Here is a 21135-nt window from a genome sequence, read left to right on the forward strand (position 1 = left end):
AGTGTCATAGCAGGGTAATGCAGGGAATATGTCTGCGTAATTATAAGCTGTGGACAGCAGAAATTGGTCTGTCAGCACTCATTGGCCATGTCCGAAATCTGTCTTGCCTACTACTTAATAAAACAACATACTGTGTACTAATCGTATTACATACTGTTTAAAACGTACTGTTTAGGAAAAATGAATGCAGTAAGCAACAAATATTAACATACTAGGCTCACTCATCCTGAAAATGTAATCTAATAATGCTCAATTGCGTTGATTCCCAATCATTCATTCATTTTGGTACAGCGTGTTCCCTTATCTCATTATCAGCTGATTATCAGCTGTTGTCAAACACACACGAGTCTGTAATAGGGTTGCAAAATTAAAAGAACTTTCAATAAATTTTCTGGTCTTCCTGAAATTCTGGTTGGAGGATTCACGGAATCAGGAGGGAGTAAACAGGAAATACGGAATCCTCCACCCAGGATTTCTGGAAAACCAGGGAATTTATTGAAAGTTCACGGGATTGTGCAACCCAAGTCTGAAAAGACAATTCTCTTCCTCGAAAGTGTGCAGCGAATTCTACTAGATGAAAAGCCATATAGTTTAACATCCTGGCATATGAAGCATACTTTATTTTCGACATTTCAAGTACCATAAAACTTTTTATTTTCGTATACCTAAAATGCAAACGCTGCGCAGTTTTGCAGACCTTCTCATACAGCTGCAACTGTATATGCATTCGTAAATCAAGACCTTGCTTGAGTTGGGCTCTGGAATGGTGCAACTGTTGAGAATATGAGTCAATGGTTGTTGTGGGGGAAAGGGGTTGAGTGTGTGTGTGTGTGTGTGTGTGTGTGTGTGTGTGTGTGTGTGTGTGTGTGTGTGTGTGTGTGTGTGTGTGTGTGTGTGTGTGTGTGTGTGTGTGTGTGTGTGTGTGTGTGTGTGTATCTATCCCACAACTGTTGCGAGGGAGTAAAATATGTTAGGGACAATATAGGATGATTCACAATAATTGTTTGCTAATATAATTGCTTGCCATAATGTAATGGTGAGACTAGTGAGAGGTAAAAATCCTTTGCATAAATTGCCTACATTACTACAAATATTAATAGCTAATTATGGAAAATAAGATAAACAGGATTTTTAAAGTATGTATGTATGTGTATATATAGATATTTTTAATGGCTATATATAATACAAATCGAGGTGAGGGCGATGGAAATGCATTTGGTGATTGATCTGCTTCTGTTCTGTGGGTGGCTCTTTCTGAAGGATGGGTCCCGGTCTCTCCGGGGCTATGGGATCCGGGGGGGGTCGGGGGTGGTCTGCAGGGCAGTGGGATGACAACCCAACTCGGGATGAGGAGGGCTTTTAGCGGGTGGAATAGTGGGGACCAATTGGAGGTCTACTTAGTAGCAATGCAAATATCATGGTACAGCTATATAGACACTCAATCATCATGTTACTTTTTAATGGTACGTTTACAAACATAGATTTTGATAAATAGAATTGAAAGTTGTGTCTCATTATGGTAAGTGGTGAAATAAGTATAGCCAGTTATAATTGGAATGGCTTAGCAGATAATAAGAAAAGACAATCAGTATTTAACTGGCTAAAAGAGAAGGAATATAATATCTATTGTTTACAGGAAACTCATTCAACAATTTTAGATGAAGTTTTGTGGAAAAAGGACTGCGGGGGCAACATATATTTCTCCTATGGGCAAAGAAACAGAACAGATAGATAGCAATAGAAACTGTACCATAGAGGCACAGAATAAGTTAGAGGGAAAACAAAAAGAAATGGAGGAACTTATTCAAGAAAGATCCAGTGTAATATATTATAGAAAATAAAGTAAACTGGATGGAATATGGGGAAAAATGCACCAAATTATTTTTCAATCTTCAACATAGAAATGCTTCCAAAAAATGTATTGAAACTTGTTACAAGTGATAGAGTAACACATGATTCACCAAATGATATTTTGAAAGAGGAATTAAAGTACTTTAAGAATATGTTTTTGTTTAAGTCGCCTCCATCTCCACTAACCGAAGCTAATTGAATGGATTTTTTTTACTATTAATAATGTAAAATTAACATCTGTACAGAAAGACTCATGTGAAGGCCAAATTACAGAGGAGGAACTTCTTGATGCAATTAAAGCCTTTAAGGCTGGGAAAACTCCAGGGCTGGATGGCATACCAGTGGAAGTATACCAACATTTTTTGGATATACTCAGAGGACCGTTATTAGAATGTTTTAACCACTCCTATATAAATGGTTGATTATCGGACACGCAACAAGAAGGTCTGATTTCATTATTACTGAAACAGGATCCAAGTGGCATACAGTGCCTTGCAAAAGTATTCATCCCCCTTGGCGTTTTTCCTATTTTGTTGCATTACAACCTGTAATTTAAATCGATTTTTATTTGGATTTCATGTAATGGACTTACACAAAATAGTCCAAATTGGTGAAGTGAAATTAAAAAATTATTTTGTTTCAAAGAATAAAACATTTTAAAAAACGGAAAAGTGGTGCGTGCAATGTATGATGCCCCTAAATAAGATCTGGTACAATCAATTACCATCAGAAGTCACATAATTAGTTAAATAAAGTCCACCTGTGTGCAATCTAAGTGTCACATGATCTCAGTGTATATATACACCTGTTCTGAAAGGCCCAAGAGTCTGCAACACCACTAAGCAAGGGGCACCACCAAGCAAGCGGCAATATGAAGACCAAGGAGCTCTCCAAACAGGTCAGGGACAACGTTGTGGAGAAGTACAGATCAGGGTTGGGTTATAAAAAGATATCAGAAACTTTGAACATCCAACCGAGCACCATTAAATCCCTTATAAAAAATTGAAAGAATTTGGCACCACAACAAACCTGCCAAGAGAGGCAACCAAAACTCACCAAAACTCACAGACCAGGCAAGGAGGGCATTAGTCAGAGAGGCAACAAAGAGACCAAAGATAACCCTGAAGGAGCTGCAAAGCTCCACAGTGGAGATTGGAGTATCTGTCCATAGGACCACTTTATGCCGTACACTCCACAGAGCTGGGCTTTACGGAAGTGTGGCCAGAAAAAAAGCTATTGCTTTTAGAAAAAAATAAGAAACCATGTTTGGGGTTCGCCAAAAGGCATGTGGGAGATTCCCCAAACATATGGAAGAAGGTACTCTGGTCAGATGAGACAAAAATGTTGCTTTTTGGCCATCAAGGAAAGCGCTATGTCTGGCGCAAATCCACCACCTCTCATCACCCCAAGAAAATCATCCCCACAGCATGGTGGTGGCAGCATCATGCTGTGGGGATGGTTTTCCATTGGCAGGGACTGGGAAATGATTGAAGGATTGAAGGAATGATGGTGCTAAATACAGGGAAATTCTTGAGGGAAACCTGTTTCAGTCTTCCAGAGATTTGAGACTGGGATGGAGGTTCACCTTCCAGCAGGGCAATAACCCTAAGCATACTGCTAAAGCAACACTCGAGTGGTTTAAGGGGAAACATTTAAATGTCTTGGAATGGCTTAGTCAAAGCCCAGACCTCAATCCAATTGAGAATCTGTAGTATGACTTATAGAATGCTTTACACCAGCGGAACCCATCCAACTTGAAGGAGCTGGAGCAGTTTTACCTTGAAGAATGGGCAAAAATCCCAGTGGCTAGATGTGCCAAGCTTATAGAGACATACCCCAAGAGACTTGCAGCTGTAATTGCTGCAAAACAAAAACAAAGTACTAGTTATGCACGCTCAAGTTCTCTGTTTTTTTATCTTATTTCTTGTTTGTTTCACAATAAAAATTATTTTGCATCTTCAAAGTGGTAGGCATGTTGTGTAAATCAAATGATACAAACCCCCCAAAAATCTATTTTAATTCCAGGTTGTAAGGTAACAAAATAGGAAAAATGCCAAAGGGGGTGAATGCTTTCGCAAGCCACTGTACATAAAGATCCAGTCCATTTAAAAAACTGGAGGCCTCTTACACTTCAGTGTTGTGATGCAAAATGTATAGCTAAATGCTTGGTGCATAGAATTAAAAAGGTATTGTCAGATTTTATTAATCCTAATCAGACAGGTTTTTTACATGGACGGTACATTGGAGATAATATAAGACAATACTGGAAACATTAGAATACTATGAAATATCGGTGACACCAGCCCTGGTTTTCATAGCTGATTTTGAATTTTTTTTTATAAAGTACCACTGGAATTTATATATAAATGCCTAGAATATTTCAATTTTGGAGAATCTCTTAAATAATGGGTTAAAGGTGTGTATAGTAACCCTAGGTGTAAAATAATGGCTACCTCAGAAAGTTTTAAACTGTTAAGAGGAGTAAAACAAGGTCGTCCACTATCGTCATGTCTATTTATTATTGCCATCGAAATGTTAGTTGTTAAAATTAGATCCAACAATAATATTAAGGGATTAGATATCCATGGCTTAAAAACAAAGATGTCATTGTACGCTGATGACTCATATTTTCTTTTAAAATCACAATTAGAATCCCTCCACAGCCTCATAGAGGATCTAGATACTTTTGCTAACCTCTCTGGATTAAAACCAAATTATGATTAGTGTACTATATTACATATTAGGTCAAATAAAATGAAACTTTTACATTACCATGTAGTTTACCAATAAAATGATCTGACGGGGATGTGGACATACCCGGTATACAAATCCCGAAAGAAAGAAATGATCTCACTCCAATACATTTTTAGAGAAAGTTAGCAAAAATAGATAAGATCTTGCTACCATGGAAAGGAAAATATCTGTCTATTTGTGGAAAAATCACTCCTATGAACTCTTTAGTCATATCACAGTTTACCTATTTCCTTATGTTTTGCCTACACCTAGTGACCTACTTTTTAAATTATATGAACAAAATATTTTCAATTTTGGAATGGCAAGCCAGACAAAATTAAAGCATTAGACCTCTCACTAAAAGCATCGGTCATACAAAAGTTATACTTAAATCCAAAAAGGTTCAGTAGTAAATTAGTAAGAACGTCTCACCCCATGATCAAAAATGGCCTTTTTCCCTTTATTCAGATTACAACCGCTCACTTTCGGGTTATTTGAAAATGAAATAATCTCCAAAATATCGTTATTTTTTAAACAAGCCTTAGAAAGTTGGTTGCAATTTCAGTTTAATCCACCTGAAAAGACAGAACAAATAATACAACAAATATTGTGGTAAAACTCAAATATACTAATTGATAAAAAAAAATGTATTTTTCGATACATTTTAAAAAAGGTGTAATTTTTGTAAATGATATCATAAATAGGACAGGTGGAGTTATGTCACACATGCAACCAACAAAGACATATGGAAATGTCTGCTCTACCCAAAATTACAACCAACTAATTGCAGCATTACCACAAAAATGGAAGTGGCAAGTAGAAGGGGGAAAAAGTAAGGAACTTGTCTGTTGGCCCTGCATTAAAGACGATAAATGGTTATAGAAAATTATGATAAATAAAAACATATACCAATTTAATTGAAGGACCAAAAAATGGACAGCTGTGCCATATCAATTGCAAAATAGTTGGGAAGATATTGTCGCTATACCGATTCCATGGCACATGGTTTATGAATTGACACGCAAAACAACGATGTTTTAAAAACTTCGAATTTTTCAATTTAAATTATTATACAAAATTCTTGCAACCAATAGAATGTTATACACAATTGAAGTCGGACGTTTACATACACTTAGATTGGAGTCATTAAAACTTGTTTTTCAACCACTCCACAAATTTCTTGTTAACAAAGTATCGTTTTTGGCAAGTCGGTTAGGACATGTACTTTGTGCATGACACAAGTAATTTTTCCAACAATTGTTTACAGACAGATTATTTCACTGTATCACAATTCCAGTGCGTCAGAAGTTTACATACACTAAGTTGACTGTGCCTTTAAACAGCTTGGAAAATTCCAGAAAATGTCATGGCTTTAGAAGCTTCTGATAGGCTAATTGACATCATTTCAGTCAATTGGCAGTGTACCTGTGGATGTATTTCAAGGCCTACCTTCAAAATCAGTGCTTCTTTGCTTGACATCATGGGAAAAGCAAAAGAAATCAGCCAAGACCTCAGAAAATAAATTGTAGACCTCCACAAGTCTGGTTCATCCTTGGGAGCAATTTCCAAATGCCTGAAGGTACCACGTTCATCTGTACAAACAATAGTACACAAATATAAACACCGTGGGACCACGCAGCCGTCATACCGCTCAGGAAGGAGATGCATTCTGTCTCCTAGAGATGAACGTACTTTGGTGCGAAAAGTGCAAATCAATCCCAGAACAACAGCAAAGGACCTTGTGAAGATGCTGGAGGAAACAGGTACAAAAGTATCTATTTCCACAGTAAAACGAGTCCTATATCGACATAACCTGAAAGGCCTCTCAGCAAGGAAGAAACCACTGCTCCAAAACCGCCATAAAAAAAGCCAGACTATGGTTGGGGACAAAGATCGTACTTTTTGGAGAAATGTCTTCTGGTCTGATGAAACAAAAATAGAACTGTTTGGCCATAATGACCATCGTTATGTTTGGAGGAAAAAGGGGGAGGCTTGCAAGCCAAAGAGCACCATCCCAACCGTGAAGCACGGGGGTGACAGCATCATGTTGTGGGGGTGCTTTGCTGCAGGAGGGACTGGTGCACTTCACAAAATAGACGGCATCATGAGAAAGGAAAATGATGTGGATATTTTGAAGCGACATCTCAAGACATCAGTCAGGAAGTTAAAGCTTGGTCGCAAATGGGTCTTCCAAATGGACAATGACCCCAAGCATACTTCCAAAGTTGTGGCAAAATGGTTTAAGGACAACAAAGTCGAGGTATTGGAGTGGCCATCACAAAGCCCTGCCCCCAATCCTATAGAAAATGTGTGGGCAGAACTGAAAAAGCATGTGCGAGCAAGGAGGCCTACAAACCTGATTCAGTTACACCAGCTCTGTCAGGAGGAATGGGCCAAAAGTCACCCAACTTATTGTGGAAAGCTTGTGGAAGGCTGCCCCGAAACGTTTGACCCATGTTAAACAATTTAAAGGCAACCAAATACTAATTGAGTGTATGTAAACTTCTAACCCACTGTGATGAAAGAAATAAAAGCTGAAATAAATCATTCTCTCTACTATTATTCTGACATTTCACATTCTTAAAATAAAGTGGTGATCCTAACTGACCTAAGACAGGGAATTTTTACTAGAATTAAATGTCAGGAATTGTGAAAAACTGAGTTTGAATGTATATGTATGTAAACCTCTGACTTCAACTGTATATGGGGGATACAATCTTCCTAGCTCTGCAGATTTTGCGAGGAGGCAGAGTCATTAGATCATTTATTTTGTTCATATGTACCTAAGTTTTGGTCAAAGGTCCAGCCAGGAATGGCTGAAGAATTGCAACATTTACCTAGAACTAACGCTGTAGATAGCAATTCTGGGTGATTTGAAAAGTCATACTCAATCAATCAATAATATAATAATTATTTTAGCAAAAATGTTTATCTTTAATTTACAATCTGTAGAAGCTATGAGAATAGAAAGGTTCAGTACTGTTGTGAAGCATCACAGGACAGTTGAAAAATATATGGAAAATAGAAATCCAAAATGGATGGTGTTAAGAGATAGATGGGAGGGGTTGAATGGAGCTGAAGGGTGGGACTAATAACAACAAGATAACCAATGTAAAATATGTTCAGAAATGTTGTGAAATAGCACAGTTACAAATATAAATCAAACTGGATGGACATCAGAAATAGATTAAGGACTAAAAACAAACAAAATATAATTATTGTAAAATAGATTGTGTCTGTAAAATGTGTATAGTATGTATAAACTTAAGGTAGATGTCACAATTATCTTCGTCTTCTGACGATAATGCGAAATCGTCATCTGAGAATGTAGACCAATACGCAGCAGGTGTGCAGTTGTTCATTTTGAACATTTAATTAAATCAAAACGAATACAAAAACAACAAACAAGAAAAACGAACGATAAACTGACAGTCTGCAAAGCATAGGCTCAACACAGAACAATCACCCACAAATCACACACACAAACACACCCTAATATATGGGACTCTCAATCAAAGGCAGATAGACAACACCTGCCTTCAACTGAGAGTCCCAACCCCAATTAACCCAACATAGAACCAGACATACTAGACTAAACATAGAATACATGGAAACCAAACAGTGCCCTAAAACCCCGGAATACTAAATCAAATGCCCCTTCAACAAACACACCACCCCGAACCACATAAAACGAATACCCTCTGCCACGTCCTGACCAAACTACAATACTAATTAACCTTTATACTGGCCAGGACGTGACAGTAGAAGCCTAAGTGTTATTGTTTATTAGTTTACTCCAATTGGGGGAGGGGTGGTAGGGTTTGCGGGGAATAATAAAGGTATATTCAAAAAAAAAGTGTGTATATGTATGTATATATGTGTATATGTATGAATGTTTATGTGTACAGTCGTGGCCAAAGGTATTGAGAATGACGCAAATATTAATTTTCACAAAGTCTGCTGCCTCAGTGTCTTTAGATATTTTTGTCAGATGTTACTATGGAATACTGAAGTATATTTACAAGCGTTTCATAAGTGTCAAAGGCTTTTATTGACAATTACATTAAGTTGATGTAGGGTCAATATTTGCAGTGTTGACCGTCTGCAATCTGCCCTGGCATGCTGTCAATTAACTTCTGGGCCACATCCTGACTGATGGCAGCCCATTCTTGCATAATCATTGCTTGGAGTTTGTCAGAATTTGTGGGGTTTTGTTTGTTCACCCGCTTCTTGAGGATTGACCACAAATTCTCAATGGGATTAAGGTCTGGGGAGTTTCCTGGCCATGGACCCAAAATACCGATGTTTAGTTATCACTTTTGCCTTATGGCAAGGTGCTCCATCATGCTGGAAAAGGCATTGTTCATCACCAAACTGTTCCTGGATAGTTGGGAGAAGTTGCTCTCGGAGGATGTGTTGGTACCATTCTTTATTCATGGCTGTGTTCTTAGGCAAAATTGTGAGTGAGCCCACTCCCTTGGCTGAGAAGCAACCCCACACATGAATGGTCTCAGGATGCTTTACTGTTGGCATGACACAGGACTGATGGTAGCGCTCACCTTGTCTTCTCCGGACAAGCTTTTTTCCGGATTCCCCAAACAATCGGAAAGAGGATTCATCAGAGAAAATGACTTTACCCCAGTCCCCAGCAGTCCAATCCCTGTACCTTTTGCAGAATATCAGTCTGTCCCTGATGTTTTTCCTGGAGAGAAGTGGCTTCTTTGCTACCCTTCTTGACACCAGGTCATCCTCCAAAAGTCTTCGCCTCACTGTGCGTGCAGATGCACTCACACCTGCCTGCTGCCATTCCTGAGCAAGCTCTGTACTGGTGGTGCCCGATCCTGCAGCTGAATCAACTTTAGGAGACGGTCCTGGCGCTTGCTGGACTTTTTTGGGAACCATGAAGCCTTCTTCACAACAATTGAACAGCTCTCCTTGAAGTTCTTGATGATCCGATAAATGGTTGATTTAGGTGCAATCTTACTGGCAGCAATATCCTTGCCTGTGAAGCCCTTTTTGTGCAAAGCAATGATGACGGCACGTGTTTCCTTGCAGGTAACCATGGTTGACAGAGGAAGAACAATGATTCCAAGCACCACCCTCCTTTTGAAGCTTCCAGTCTGTTATTCGACCTCAATCAGCATGACAGAGTGATCTCCAGCCTTTCCTCGTCAACAGTCACACCTGTGTTAACGAGAGAATCACTGATGTGACGTCAGCTGGTCCTTTTGTGGCAGGGCTGAAGTGCAGTGGAAATGCTTTTTGGGGGATTCAGTTCATTTGCATGGCAAAGAGGGACTTTGCAATTAATTGCAATGCATCTGATCACTCTTCATAACATTCCGGAGTATATGCAAATTGCCATCATACAAACTGAGGCAGCAGACTTTGTGAAAATTAATATTTGTGTCATTCTCAAAACTTTTGGCCACGACTGTATATGGGTATGTATGGGTATGTACGTATATGGATATATATATATTTATCCCAAAAAATATCTGGGTGATTGGAAATGATGCAGACAATTACATTGATGGAAGTAACCATCTATCCGCAATATTAAAGCTGATCCACCCCTGAAATATATATATTAAAAAAAAAAAAAAAAATGCAAACGCTAGTATGGATATTCAGACACGGACAAAGTCTTGGCTCATAGCTTTATAGATTTTTACAGAGAGCATAAGTCATACATAATATTACATAATGTAGTGGTGCACCAATGATGATGATGATGGTGTTATGTCACAGTTCAAGCTGATCAACAAGGGCAAGAAGACCAACATCATTGACTCCATGTTGCGGATGCTGGAACAGTACTCATCTAACCTGGAGGACCTGATCAGAGAGAGGACAGAGGAGCTGGAAGTGGAGAAACAGAGGACGGAGAAACTGCTGTCTGAGATGCTGCCTCCGTGAGCTTCATGTTATAACACACACACAGACAACTAAAGAAGACAATGGCCATTTTGTTATTTCAAGATATCATTCTTGTACAATGCCAAGGGTATTATCCTTTCATAACATGATACAGTACCATACTTTTGACTTTTAATGATTGTTTGTTGCTCTGTGTCACATTACCACAAACACAAAATGTCCCTTGTCAAATTACAGTTCTGTGGCAGAGGCTCTAAAGACGGGTGCGACGGTGGAGCCAGAGTACTTTGACCAGGTCACCATCTACTTCAGTGACATAGTAGGCTTCACCACCATCTCCTCCCTCAGTGATCCCATCGAGGTGGTGGACCTGCTCAATGACCTGTACACGCTGTTCGATGCTGTGCTCAGCAACCACGACGTATACAAGGTCAATTATACTATTTTCACACTACTGAGCTGAACCAAAATGAGCTGAGCAGAGGCATCATAGTTGCTGGAAACGGGTTGGGGTGCGGTGCTAGGGAAGCATCACAACAGCACAAATCAAGTGACGTGATGATTTTTTGAGTATCAATGTGGAAATGTTTACTGTATGCCTGTTTGTTTTCATTGTGTAGGTGGAGACCATTGGTGACGCCTACATGGTGGCATCAGGTCTACCCAAGAGGAATGGCAACAAACACGCAGCGGAGATAGCCAACATGTCCCTGAACATCCTGAGCTCTGTGGGCACCTTCCAGATGCGCCACATGCCCGGCATGCCCGTCAGGATACGAATAGGGATACACTCAGGTGAGAGAGGGCATTGGGTCATCCCTGCCTGGCAGACACTCTGAAGTTGGGTCACATATTAGCTAGTTGATCAATATTGCTCAAAGGCTGAATCCCAATGTGAGGTGTTTATAAAGATGAAGAGTTTCTTACCAAAATGCAATATATCCATTTTCAGAAATCTTGGTAAATTAGCTTCTACAGTTTAAAGAACTTATGAAAGCGATTGGTGTGTTTTTTCACTATCTAATCATGACATGGGGATGTTCAATAACAGATATGTATTTGTTTGAAATCTATCACTTGATGTTTTCATTTCAGAGACAAATAATCATGTTCTTTTGCAAAACGCTATGTATCCACCTCACTCACCAATAAATAAGTAGTACTGCCAGGTTTTACACAGTCAAATGTACTGTAACAAATAAATACATTTTTAATAAAGAACTGATACATTTGTGACGTAAATATTTATTTGGGCTGCAATCTGAGGTGCAGCTAACTCTAATGAACTTCTCTTCTGCAACAGAGGTAACTCTGGGTCTTCCTTTCCTGTGGCAGTCCTCATGAGAGCCAGTTTCATCATAGCGCTTGATGGTTTTTGCGACTACACTTGAAGAAACTTTGAAAGTTCTATAGATTTCTTCCGCATTGACTGACCTTCATGTCAAGGAATGATGGACTGTCATTTCTCTTTGCTTATTTGCTGTTCTTGACATAAAATGTACTTGGTCTTTTACCAAATAGGGCTATCTTCTGTATACCACCCCTACCTTGTCTCAACATGATTAATTAGCTCAAACTCATTAAGAAGGAAAGAAATTCCACAAATTAACTTTTAACAAGGCACACCTGTTAATTTAAATGCATTCCAGGTGACTACCTCATGAAGCTGGGTGTAAGGCTTGGGTGTCGTGCTGGCGAGGAATCAAATGCAGGAAGCAGCGATACAGTGTAGTGGCTTTAATGAGCACAACGGCTAAAACACAAGCCACCCCAAACAGTGAAATGAGCGCACACAAAACAAAGTGCCCCAAACACAGGGGACAAAACACTGTTGGCGCAAACACACGCACTAAGGCAAAATACAAGATCAGTGTGTCACCAAGCACAGCATACATAGAAACAATCCCGCACAAAGAGCAGGCGGGCCTACTGGCTAATATAGCCCCGCTAATCACCCCAACACAGAACACATTTACATTTACATTTAAGTCATTTAGCAGACGCTCTTATCCAGAGCGACTTACAAATTGGTGCATTCACCTTATAATATCCAGTGGAACAACCACTTTACAATAGTGCATCTAAATATTTTACGGGGGGGTTAGAAGGATTACTTTATCCTATCCCAGGTATTCCTTAAAGAGGTGGGGTTTCAGGTGTCTCCGGAAGGTGGTGATTGACTCCGCTGTCCTGGCGTCGTGAGGGAGCTTGTTCCACCATTGGGGTGCCAGAGCAGCGAACAGTTTTGACTGGGCTGAGCGGGAACTGTGCTTCCTCAGAGGTAGGGAGGCGAGCAGGCCAGAGGTGGATGAACGCAGTGCCCTTGTTTGGGTGTAGGGCCTGATCAGAGCCTGAAGGTACGGAGGTGCCGTTCCCCTCACAGCTCCGTAGGCAAGCACCATGGTCTTGTAGCGGATGCGAGCTTCGACTGGAAGCCAGTGGAGAGAGCGGAGGAGCGGGGTGACGTGAGAGAACTTGGGAAGGTTGAACACCAGACGGGCTGCGGCGTTCTGGATGAGTTGTAGGGGTTTAATGGCACAGGCAGGGAGCCCAGCCAACAACGAGTTGCAGTAATCCAGACGGGAGATGACAAGTGCCTGGATTAGGACCTGCGCCGCTTCCTGTGTGAGGCAGGGTCGTACTCTGCGAATGTTGTAGAGCATGAACCTACAGGATCGGGTCACCGCCTTGATGTTAGTGGAGAACGACAGGGTGTTGTCCAGGGTCACGCCGAGGCTCTTAGTACTCTGGGAGGAGGACACAAGGGAGTTGTCAACCGTGATGGCGAGATCATGGAACGGGCAGTCCTTCCCCGGGAGGAAGAGCAGCTCCGTCTTGCCGAGGTTCAGCTTGAGGTGGTGATCTGTCATCCACACTGATATGTCTGCCAGACATGCAGAGATGCGATTCGCCACCTGGTTGTCAGAAGGGGGAAAGGAGAAGATTAATTGTGTGTCATCTGCATAGCAATGATATGAGAGACCATGTGAGGATATGACAGAGCCAAGTGACTTGGTGTATAGTGAGAATAGGAGTGTTCCTAGAACAGAGCCCTGGGGGACACCAGTGGTGAGAGCACGTGGTGCGGAGACAGATTCTCGCCACGCCACCTGGTAGGAGCGACCTGTCAGGTAGGACGCAATCCAAGCGTGGGCCGCGCCGGAGATGCCCAGCTCGGAGAGGGTGGAGAGGAGGATCTGATGGTTCACAGTACCAAAGGAAGCAGATAGGTCTAGAAGGATGAGAGCAGAGGAGAGAGAGTTAGCTTTAGCAGTGCGGAGAGCCTCCGTGACACAGAGAAGAGCAGTCTCAGTTGAATGACCAGTCTTGAAACCTGACTGATTTGGATCAAGAAGGTCATTCTGAGAGAGATAGCAAGAAAGCTGGCCAAGGACGGCACGCTCAAGAGTTTTAGAGAGAAAAGAAAGAAGGGATACTGGTCTGTAGTTGTTGACATCGGAGGGATCGAGTGTAGGTTTTTTCAGAAGGGGTGCAACTCTCGCTCTCTTGAAGACGGAAGGGACGTAGCCAGCGGTCAAGGATGGGTTGATGAGCGAGGTGAGGTAGGGGAGAAGGTCTCCGGAAATGGTCTGGAGAAGAGAGGAGGGGATAGGGTCAAGTGGGCAGGTTGTTGGGCGGCCGGCCGTCACAAGACGCGAGATTTCATCTGGAGAGAGAGGGGAGAAAGAGGTCAAAGCACAGGGTAGGGCAGTGTGAGCAGGACCAGCGGTGTCGTTTGACTTAGCAAACGAGGATCGGATGTCGTCAACCTTCTTTTCAAAATGGTTGACGAAGTCATCCGCAGAGAGGGAGGAGGGGGGAGGGGGAGGAGGATTCAGGAGGGAGGAGAAGGTAGCAAAGAGCTTCCTAGGGTTAGAGGCAGATGCTTGGAGTTTAGAGTGGTAGAAAGTGGCTTTAGCAGCAGAGACAGAAGAGGAAAATGTAGAGAGGAGGGAGTGAAAGGATGCCAGGTCCGCAGGGGAGGCGAGTTTTCCTCCATTTCCGCTCGGCTGCCCGGAGCCCTGTTCTGTGAGCTCGCAGTGAGTCGTCGAGCCACGGAGCAGGAGGGGAGGACCGAGCCGGCCTGGAGGATAGGGGACAGAGGAAATCAAAGGATGCAGAGAGGGAGGAGAGGAGGGTTGAGGAGGCAGAATCAGGAGATAGGTTGGAGAAGGTTTGAGCAGAGGGAAGAGATGATAGGATGGAAGAGGAGAGAGTAGCGGGAGAGAGAGAGCGAAGGTTGGGACGGCGCAATACCATCCGAGTAGGGGCAGAGTGAGAAGTGTTGGATGAGAGCGAGAGGGAAAAGGATACAAGGTAGTGGTCGGAGACTTGGAGAGGAGTTGCAATGAGATTAGTGGAAGAACAGCATCTTGTAAAGATGAGGTCAAGCGTATTGCCTGCCTTGTGAGTAGGGGGGGAAGGTGAGAGGGTGAGGTCGAAAGAGGAGAGGAGTGGAAAGAAGGAGGCAGAGAGGAATGAGTCAAAGGTAGACGTGGGGAGGTTAAAGTCACCCAGAACTGTGAGAGGTGAGCCATCCTCAGGAAAGGAACTTGTCAAGCTCATTGATGAACTCTCCAAGGGAACCTGGAGGGCGATAAATGATAAGGATGTTAAGCTTGAAAGGGCTGGTAACTGTGACAGCATGGAATTCAAATGAGGAGATAGACAGATGGGTCAGGGGAGAAAGAGAGAATGTCCACTTGGGAGAGATGAGGATTCCAGTGCCACCACCCCGCTGGCTCGATGCTCTAGGGGTATGCGAGAACACGTAGTCAGACGAGGAGAGAGCAGTAGGAGTAGCAGTGTTATCTGTGGTAATCCATGTTTCCGTCAGCGCCAGGAAGTCTAGGGACTGGAGGGTAGCATAGGCTGAGATGAACTCAGCCTTGTTGGCCGCAGACCGGCAGTTCCAGAGGCTGCCGGAGACCTGGAACTCCACGTGGGTCGTGCGCGCTGGGACCACCAGGTTAGAGTGGCAGCGGCCACGCGGTGTGGAGCGTTTGTATGGCCTGTGCAGAGGGGAGAGAACAGGGATAGACAGACACATAGTAGACAAGCTACAGAAGAGGCTACGCTAATGCAAAGGAGATTGGAATGACAAGTGGACTACACGTCTCGAATGTTCAGAAAGTTAAGCTTACGTTGCAAAAATCTTATTGACTAAAATGATACAGTACTGCTGGCTGGTGGAGTAGGCTAGCTAGCAGTGGCTGCGTTGTTGACTTTGAACGTGTAGCTGGCTAGGTAACCTCGATAGTTTCAGTACTACACCTTGTCATGATACAAAGCAACTTTGTAGCTAGCTAGCTAACATAACACTAATCAAGACGTTCCTTGTAATGTATTTAGTTTCTACAATGCTGCTCGTCGGTAATAGTTGGCTGGGTTAGGAAAAATGGCGTCGCGGGGGACGGAAATAGCTGGCTAGCTAACCTCGATGGCTGGCTAGCTAACCTCGGTAATTACTAGACTACACAATTATCAAGCTATGACAAAGACAACTAAGTAGCTAGCTAGCTAACACTGCACTAGTCAAATCGTTCCGTTGTAAAGTATTAGTATCTACAGCGCTGCTAGTCGGTAACGGTTGGCTAGCTAGCAGTGGGTTAATGATGACTAGGTGTGTTGACTAAGTCTGGCGCCGCGTCGCGGCTGGCTAGCTCACCTCGATAATTACTCAAACTACACAATTATCTTAGATACAGAGACAGCAAAGACAACTATGTAGCTGGCTAACTAACACTAACACCACACTAATCAAGTCGTTACGTTGTAATGTAATAGTTTCTACAGTGCTGCTAGTCGGTAGAAGTTGGCTAGCTAGCAGTGATGACTAGCTAGCTAGCAGCTAGCAGTGTTGACTACGTTAGGAGGACGAAGATAGCTAGCCTCGATAATTACTCAATTACTCTAAACTACACAATTATCTTTGATACAAAGACGGCTATGTAGCTAGCTAAGAAGAATTGCTCAGATCAAACAAATCAAGCCGTTGTAATGTAGTGAAGTGTAATTTTACCTGTGGAGCGAAGCGTAGTGCGACTGCTCGCTCCAAACCGGAAGCAAGTTCGGTGCAAACAATAACGGAAAGGGGGGAAAACAAAAGGGAATCAGTGGCAGCTAGTAGGCCGGTGACGATGACCACCAAGAGCCACCCGAGCAGGAGGGGGAGCCACCTTCGGTGGGAGTCGTGACAGTATCCCCCCCGCGCCGACACCGGCCTCGAGGGCAACCCGGAGGGCGAGGCGCAGGGCGATCCGGGTGGAGGCGATGGAAATCCCTCAACAGGGACGGGTCCAAGACGTCCTCCACCGGTACCCCTCCCAGTCCACGAGGTACTACAGGCCCCGATGTCCAGAGTGGGCGGAGGGACCTCCGGCACCTCACCTTCCTGCAGGGGACCAGCTACCACCGGCCTGAGGAGAGACACATGAAACGAGGGGTTAATACGGTAATAGGAAGGGAGTTGTAACCTATAACACACCTCGTTTATCCTCCTCAGGACTTTGAAGGGCCCCACACACTGCGGCCCCAGCTTCCGGCAGGGCAAACGGAGGTGCAGGTTTCGGGTCGAGAGCCAGACCATGTCCCCCGGTATGAACACGGGGGCCTCACTCCTCGCGGTCAGCACTCCTCTTCTGCCGTCCACTGGCTTGCTTAAGGGATTCCTGGACGGCTCTCCAGGTCTCCTTGGAGTGCTGCACCCATTCCTCCACCGCAGGAGCCTCGGGCTGGCTCTGGTGCCATGGTGCCAGGACCGGCTGGTAACCCAAAACACACTGAAAGGGTGACAGGTTAGTAGAGGAGTGACGAAGTGAGTTCTGGGCCAACTCCGCCCATGGAATGTACCTCGCCCACTCCCCTGGCCGGTCCTGGCAATACGACCGCAGAAACCTGCCCACCTCCTGGTTCACCCTCTCCGCCTGCCCATTACTCTCGGGGTGATAACCGGAGGTCAAGCTGACTGAGACCCCCAGACGCTCCATAAACGCCTTCCATATCCTGGACGTGAACTGGGAACCTTGATCAGAGACAATGTCTTCCGGCACCCCGTTGTGCTGGAAGACGTGGGTAAATAGGGCCTCCGCAGTCTGCAGGGCCGTATGGAGACCGGGCAACGGGAGGAGACGGCAGGACTTTGAAAACCGATCCACAACCTTTTGAAGGCTCCGTCCGCCTCAGTCGACCATCGCAAACGCACCGGCCCCCCCTTCAGCAGTGAGGTAATGGGAGCCGCTACCTGGCCAAAACCCCAGATAAACCTCCGGTAGTAATTGGCAAAGCCTAAGAACCGCTGCACTTCCTTCACCGTGGTTGGAGTCAGCCAATTACGCACGGCCTTAACACGGTCACACTCCATCACCGCCCCCGTGGTGGAAATGCGATAACCCAGGAAGGAGACGGCTCGTTTGGAGAACTCACACTTCTCAGCCTTGACATATAGGTCATGCTCCAGCAGTCTCCCAAGCACCTTGCGCACCAGGGACACATGCGCGGGTGGCGGAATATATCAGAATATCATCGATATAGACAACCACGCCTTGCCGATGCTGGTCCCTGAGAATCTCGTCTACAAAGAATTGAAAGACGGCTGGCGCATTCTTTAACCCATACGGCATGACGAGGTACTCATAATGGCCCGATGTGGTACTAAATGCGGTTTTCCACTCGTCTCCATCCTTAATACGCACCAGGTTATACTCGCTCCTGTGGTCCAGTTTTGTGAAGAATCTTGCTCCGTGAAATGATTCCACCGCCGTGGCGATGAGAGGTAGCAGGTAACTAAACCCCACCGTGATAGCATTTAGACCTCTGTAATCAATGCACGGACGCAGACCTCCCTCCTTTTTCTTCACAAAAAAGAAACTCGAGGAGACGGGTGAAATGGAGGGCCGAATGTACCCCTGTCCCAGAGATTCCGTGACATATGTCTCCATAGCCACCGTCTCCTCCTGTGACAATGGGTACACGTGACTCTTGGGAAGCGCAGCGTTAACCTGGAGATCTATCGCACAATCCCCCTGTCGATGTGGTGGTAATTTGGTCGCCCTCTTTTTACAAACAGCGATCGCCAAATCGGCGTTTTCAGGGGGAATGTGCATGGTGGAAACCTTGTCTGGACTGTCCACCGACGTGGCACCTATGGAAACTCCTATACACCTCCCTGAACACTCCTCTGACTACCCCTGGAGAACCCCCTGTTTCCACGAAATCCGGGGATTGTGATCAGCCAGCCAGGGAACCCCCAGCACCACCGGAAATGCAGGTAAATCGATAAGGAAGAGACCAATCCGTTCCTTATGATTCCCCTGCGTCACCATGTCCAGTGGAACCGTGGCCTCCCTGACCAGCCCTGACCCTAATGGCCGGCTATCTAGGGAGTGCACGGGGAAGGGGGGATCTATCGGCACTAGCGTAATGCCCAGCTTGATGGCGAGTCCGTGATCCATAAAGTTCCCAGCTACGCCTGAATTGACTAGCGCCTTATGCTGGGAAGAGGGAGAAAAGTCAGAAAACAAAATTAATACGAACATGTGACCAACAGGGGGTTCTGGGTGAGTTTGGTGCTGACTCACCTGGGGTGACCGAGAAGTGTTCTGCCTGCCCTCTCAACTCCCAGACTGACTCCTCCAGCACCGGTCGGCCGTGTGTCCTCTCCGACCACAGCTGGTGCAGGAGGAGCCACCTCCTCCGGTACCCCTCGGCAAGGGCCCCCCTAACTCCATGGGAGTAGGGGGGGGGAGGGGGAGTGCACAGAGGTGGAACGGACAGGACCCTTTCCGAACGCCCGCGGGCAGCCAGCAGATTGTCCAGTCAGATGGACATGTCGATCAACTCGTCGAGGGAGAGAGCGGTGTCCCGACAAACTAGCTCCCTGCGGATGTCCGCCTGGAGACTACACCTGTAATGGTCTATCAGGGCCCTGTCGTTCCACCCCACCCCAGCAGCCAAGGTCCTGAACTCCAGCGCGAAGTCCTGCGCACTCCTCGTTTCCTGCCTGAGGTGGAACAGCCGCTCACCCGCCGCTCACCAGCCGCTCACCCGCCGGTGAACTCCGGATAGTGATCCCTCGCCGAGTCCGGACCATTCCAGACTGCGTTCGCCCACTCCAGAGCTTGGCCCGTCAGGCAGGAAACGAGGACACTTACACTCTCCTCCCCCAAGGGAGCAGGTCTTACGGTGGCCAGGTACAGCTCGAGCTGGAGCAGAAATCCCTGGCACCCAGCCGCCGCTCCATCATACTTCCTCGTGAGCACAAGACGCAGCGCGCCGGAGCCAGACGCAGTGGGAGGAGGATGTGGCTGAGTCGGAGGAGCCGGAGGTGGAGAGAGGAGACCACTCCTCTCCCATCGGTCCATCCTCTCCATCATTTGGTCCATCGCGGATCCAATCCGATGGAGGACTGAGGTGTGATGGACCACGCGTTCCTCCATCGAGGGAAGGGAGTTGGCAGCTGCTCCTGCTGACTCCATAGTGGTGCGGGATTCTGTAAGGCTTGGTTGTTGTGCTGGCGAGGAATCAAATGCAGGAAGCAGCGATACAGGGTAGTGGCTTTAATGAGCACAACGGCTAAAACACAAGCCACCCCAAACAGCGAAATGAGCGCACACAAAACAAAGTGCCCCAAACACAGGGGACAAAACACTGTTGGCGCAAACACACGCACTAAGGCAAAATACAAGATCAGTGTGTCACCAAGCACAGCATATATAGAAACAATCCCGCACAAAGAGCAGGCGGGCCTACTGGCTAATATAGCCCCGCTAATCACCCCAACACAGAACAGGTGCAAACAATAACAGAAAGGGGGGAAAACAAAAGGGAATCAGTGGCAGCTAGTAGGCCAGTGACGACGACCGCCGAGAGCCACCCGAGCAGGAGGGGGAGCCACCTTCGGTGGGAGTCGTGACACTGGGGTTGAGAGAATGCCAAGTGTGCAAAGCTGTCATCAAGGGAAAGGGTGGCTACTTGGAAGAATCTCAAATATAAAATATATTTTGATTTGTTTAACACTTTTTTGCTTACTACATGATTCGATATGTGTTATTTAATTGTTTTGATGTCTTCACTATTATTCTACAATGTAGAAAATAGTAAAAATAAAGAAAAACCCTTGAATGAGTAGGTATGTCCAAACTTTTGACTGGTACTGTAGGTGAGACAACCAAATATCAGTCAAATATACAGTATGCAAACATTCCATTCCAGCTAAACAATGGATATAGCGTTTTGCAAAAAAAAGATCTACATTTTAATGCACACTTAAAATATATTAATTTAAACAGTCATATTTTACACACACATGAAGGTACCCATAAGCAGCAATCATTTAAAGTGAAAAAAAACACAAATGTGAAAAATGTGTGGATATAACGTTTTGGAAATAAACTCTTCATATCACAATCAATCACTTTGATTCTATTTTCTTTTCTAACTGTGTGTATGTGGGGATCCATCAGTCATAATGAGGACGGCTGAAACAGTAGCAGGCCAAGGTTTGGTTTCTCAATGTGATATCTGAGATGTGATGCTCGTGTTGTGTGTGTACAGGGTCATGTGTTGCTGGGGTGGTGGGTCTGACCATGCCTCGGTACTGCCTTTTTGGAGACACAGTCAACACTGCCTCTCGTATGGAATCCACAGGGCTGCGTGAGTATCAGAGGTTCT

General features: G+C 44.8%; 1 protein-coding gene across 1 annotated transcript in view; it reads left to right on the forward strand.

The window, feature by feature from the left end:
• Positions 1–21135, forward strand: part of LOC106581277 (retinal guanylyl cyclase 2) — a 38091-nt gene that overhangs the window by 13368 nt on the left and 3588 nt on the right. The window contains exons 13-16 of the mRNA XM_014163236.2: positions 10336–10499; positions 10702–10894; positions 11085–11259; positions 21019–21117. Coding sequence (XP_014018711.1) covers positions 10336–10499; positions 10702–10894; positions 11085–11259; positions 21019–21117 — 631 coding nt within the window. The remainder of the gene's footprint in view (positions 1–10335; positions 10500–10701; positions 10895–11084; positions 11260–21018; positions 21118–21135) is intronic.

This window comes from Salmo salar, chromosome ssa20, assembly GCF_905237065.1.
Source record: "Salmo salar chromosome ssa20, Ssal_v3.1, whole genome shotgun sequence".
NCBI lineage: Eukaryota > Metazoa > Chordata > Actinopteri > Salmoniformes > Salmonidae > Salmo > Salmo salar.